At 30.6% G+C, this 3,991-nt stretch overlaps 1 protein-coding gene across 1 annotated transcript; it reads right to left on the bottom strand.

Annotated features, from left to right (window-relative positions):
• Positions 1-329: 329 nt before the first annotated feature.
• On the bottom strand, positions 330-3,423 carry LOC106476224 (DNA-directed RNA polymerase I subunit RPA43-like; the record flags this gene model as incomplete). The annotated part of the gene is made up of 2 exons (XM_013936890.2): positions 330-839; positions 3,238-3,423. Coding segments are annotated over 2 exons (598 nt in total), but the record flags the coding sequence as incomplete, so codon positions are not given.
• Between the last annotated feature and the right edge of the window lie 568 nt (positions 3,424-3,991).

The raw sequence follows: 3,991 nt of genomic DNA, 5'->3' as shown, positions 1-3,991 counted from the left end.
CAATCAAAGATTGAGCTCTGTCGTACCAATCAGATGAAAGCTTGAGAGAATTTGATATCATTACATAACAACCAATCACAGATTGAGCTCTTCTGTCGTACCAATCAGATGAAAGCCAGAAACCTTTCCTTCATGAAAACTACTGTTTATACAGTATTAGCATCAAATACTTATCTTTCTAGTTCCAAGCCTCAAAGATATCTGAATAGTGCAATACAATAATACTGAAGCAGGTCATGGCACAGACTGTATAAGAACTACCATATACAATTTATGCTGTATTAAAAATCTATATGGAAAAAATGTCTATAAATGACTGAAGTAACAGATCCAAATTAACAAAAACTTTATTTATAACTTTTAGATTTTACATTGGCATGTACAATAAGATGTTTCCAAACTTTTTGTCTTCAGCATCGATTTTCTGTTAAGAAGTCTTTTTTAACCTCTTCTTTGTAAGTTTGTTTTGTTTCCTTTTCTTCAGATTTTTAGTTTTATCTTTTCTACTGGAACTTTGTTTGCTTAGATTCTTTTTGCTCTTTTTAGATTTTTTGGGAGATGTTTTTATTTTCTTGTTTCTTTTATTCTTCTTTTTCACTGATTTATTTTTAGTAATGTCGTTTGTGTCCAAACACTTAGTTGGTGTGATAGTGTCCAGGGAATCCTGTAAACTTGTTGTCGAGGGTTTGGTCCCACAGTCAGTAAGTGAATTTTCCTTCTTTACAACACCTGCTACATTAAAAGTGTTGTCATGACTTAGGGAAGAACCATCTTCACTTACAGCTTCGTCTCCGTTGATAACTTGTGGATGGGGGTCGATATCCTTCATGAATTGAATACTGAAATTCAGATGAAAAATATGATAAAAAAACAAACAAAAGATGTTTTAATGTAAGACTTGTTATGGATTACACACATTATTTATCAGCACCTAATAACCTAGAACTGAGATAGTAGCACAAAAATCAACTTTTAACAGACTTAAATTGAAAACACAGCAGAAAAGTTTTCATAATTGCCACATGTTCCATAAAAATTTTTATCATATTAATACCAAGTTATTCCATAAAACTTTTATCATATTAATACCAAGTTATTCCATAAAACTTTTATCATATTAATACTAGGTTATTCCATAAAACTTTTATCGTATTAATACCAGGTTATTCCATAAAACTTTTATCGTATTAATACAAGGTTATTCCATAAAACCTTTATCACATAACACCACTTCTAGTTAATAATTAGGGTCAAATGTAAGTTTTATATGTTAAAATTTTCAGTGGTTTAGTTTTAAATAATTATTGCTGTCAGTATTATACTTGACAGTATCCACCATAGAATACAATAGTGTCAAGTAACAATACAAATACATAGTGTATTGGTTAAAGAAAGGTAGAAGATTTAAAATCACAGATTCACACTAACAGTAATTCAAACAGCATTATTTCACTTAAGAAATGTTGGTGATACTGAAATGTTTTCATATACAGATTATTTTAGCTTTTTTCTTTTTTAAAGGTTTGTGTAGCGTAAGCCATTAGTTATTTACATTTATACACACTTTATGTAGGTAAAGTTTAACACATCGTGATACACTATGGAAAATATGAGAAACTTTCTAAGACACTAAGAATGACCATTAAATAATTACTTTATTTCATCACTTATAACAACAAGCTCAAATTTTAAACAAATTATTTTGTTTTGATTGTACCGAACAATAATTTAACATTCTTGTTTGAACTAATGAGAGAGAGAAATTTATATATATATTACTTATTGTGTGGATAATCTTCAATTAAGAGTTGAGCAGTTGGTCGATTTTCATAATCAATTAATAGTCAGTCTGATTAACGAATCACCTTCAACTAATTTATACACTAGATTTTAATTGTTGGAATAGTTAAAAATTGTAATAATAAAAATAAAACTAATTTGGTTGATTGATTACTTTTGTGAGTCATGACCTATTCAAATCAACAACCTTGAATTGGTCATAATGGCTATATCTTGATTACTTGGATATAACAATTGATTACTTTTGTGAGTCATGACCTATTCAAATTAACAACCTTGAATTGGTCATAATGGCTATATCTTGATTACTTAGATATAACAGTTGATTACTCTTGTGAGTTATGACCTATTCAAATTAACAACCTTGAATTGATCATAATGGCTATATCTTGATTACTTGGATATAACAGTTGATTACTTTTGCGAGTCATGACCTATTCAAATTAACAACCTTGAATTGTTCGTAATGGCTATATCTTGATTACTTTCATGTCATTAATAAATTTAAACTTAATTCTGATCAACTGAGTTAACTACCCAGCTCAAATTGTTATGTTTTTATTAAATATATAGAAATCTCATTATTCTACATCAGAACCTGTTATACCTTCTATAAACAATAATCATCTTCATTAGCCTTATATACACAGTGGTTTCCATAGGACAGACATCTTTCTTCCATCCTCTTAAATTTTTTTTTTTTACAAATTTTAGGATTTTATTTATATATGATAACTTTTGGTATATAAAAACTGTACCATTTTACAGAAACACATTACAAAACATTGGGGAATACAACCATACTATGCTTATAGACATACTGTACCCCCGCCCCCCAAAAAAAAGATTCTAAAATCAAACCCCTGCACGAAGAAAGGTTGTTAAAAAGTGCTTTACTACCAAACACTAGAGCGTTAGTACAACACTCACCTAGTGTATCAGAGATTCAAGGAAATTCTAAACTGAAATTACTACTGCGTGGGACCTCATTCATGATAATGGGAAAATGTGGTAGTCTGAGTTAGTTGTTTAAAAAAAGTGCTTTAAAATCAACTGAAAAATAATTGTATTTTCATATAAACTGAGTTTTATAATATAAACAATCTGAAGAGATCTGTAATAGAGCATGGCACCTAAAATAAATGGAGTATAAATTGGATCACACAGCTCTGATGGTACAACAAAAGTCTGTGTACACTTATAATGGGCAAACTGTTGAACCAACTGTCACCAACCATGGCATGTACTCTCAGGGTCCTCCCCGGGAAGTGACATGGGGAGGGTCAGCATTCAGTTCTGACCCCCCCCCTATGTGTTCATTGGCTACATCAAAGTCACCTCTAAAGGTTATAGCAATATTTTCTCACCCTGAATGACGTACATAGCAAATGACAAACAAGTCTTAGTAAATGAAATAAGATATAAAATCAGGCTTACCATTCACTGGTAATCTTTCCTCCTATATGGAGAACCTTTCTCTGAAAGTCAATAGAAATAACTTTTAAAAAGACTTCTTGACCAACACGTAAGTAAGGAATAAGTTCTGGTGACAAGCAACGAGTCAGCTGGATTGAAACATTGATACATCCTAGGGCAACACATCCAACGTGTTCAGGACTCAGCCTAAAAAAAATGGATTGACTTGTACGTTTCTCAATCAACTTTAATATATACTTTCTATTAATCAATATCATTTACTAAAGCTTTAACCATGTCATTTTGTACAAGTATTATATTCTAAGATATCATTAAACACTAAGAGATTTAAACAGAAATTAAGTTGAGGGTTGTGTATAATTTTAACACCTTCTGTGTTAAGACTTTTTGGAAAAGAGCAAGAAAAGTCAGGTTTTTATTTCACTTTTTGACAGTCTATATTTATATATTAATAAAACAATAGTTCTTGTATGATGTGGTATTTCATTTCTGCACAAAATGTACTCAAAAAATAAATGTTACATATCTGGATTTGTACAAACATCTAAAGTCCAAGCTTGAACATAAGAGGAATCCAGGTTCCCACAGATTTAAACAACTGATTCCACAAGTGTACAAATCATCCTACAGATTTAAAGAACTGATTCCACAAGTGTACAAATCATCCTACAGATTTAAAGAACTGATTCCACAAGTGTACAAATCATCCTACAGATTTAAACAACTGATTCCACAAGTGTACAAATCATCCTAC

This window comes from Limulus polyphemus, unplaced genomic scaffold (genome assembly GCF_000517525.1).
Source record: "Limulus polyphemus unplaced genomic scaffold, Limulus_polyphemus-2.1.2 Scaffold10088, whole genome shotgun sequence".
Lineage (NCBI taxonomy): Eukaryota > Metazoa > Arthropoda > Merostomata > Xiphosura > Limulidae > Limulus > Limulus polyphemus.
The sequence above is the reverse complement of the archived record's forward strand: the minus strand, read 5'-3'. Positions and strand labels throughout refer to the sequence as shown.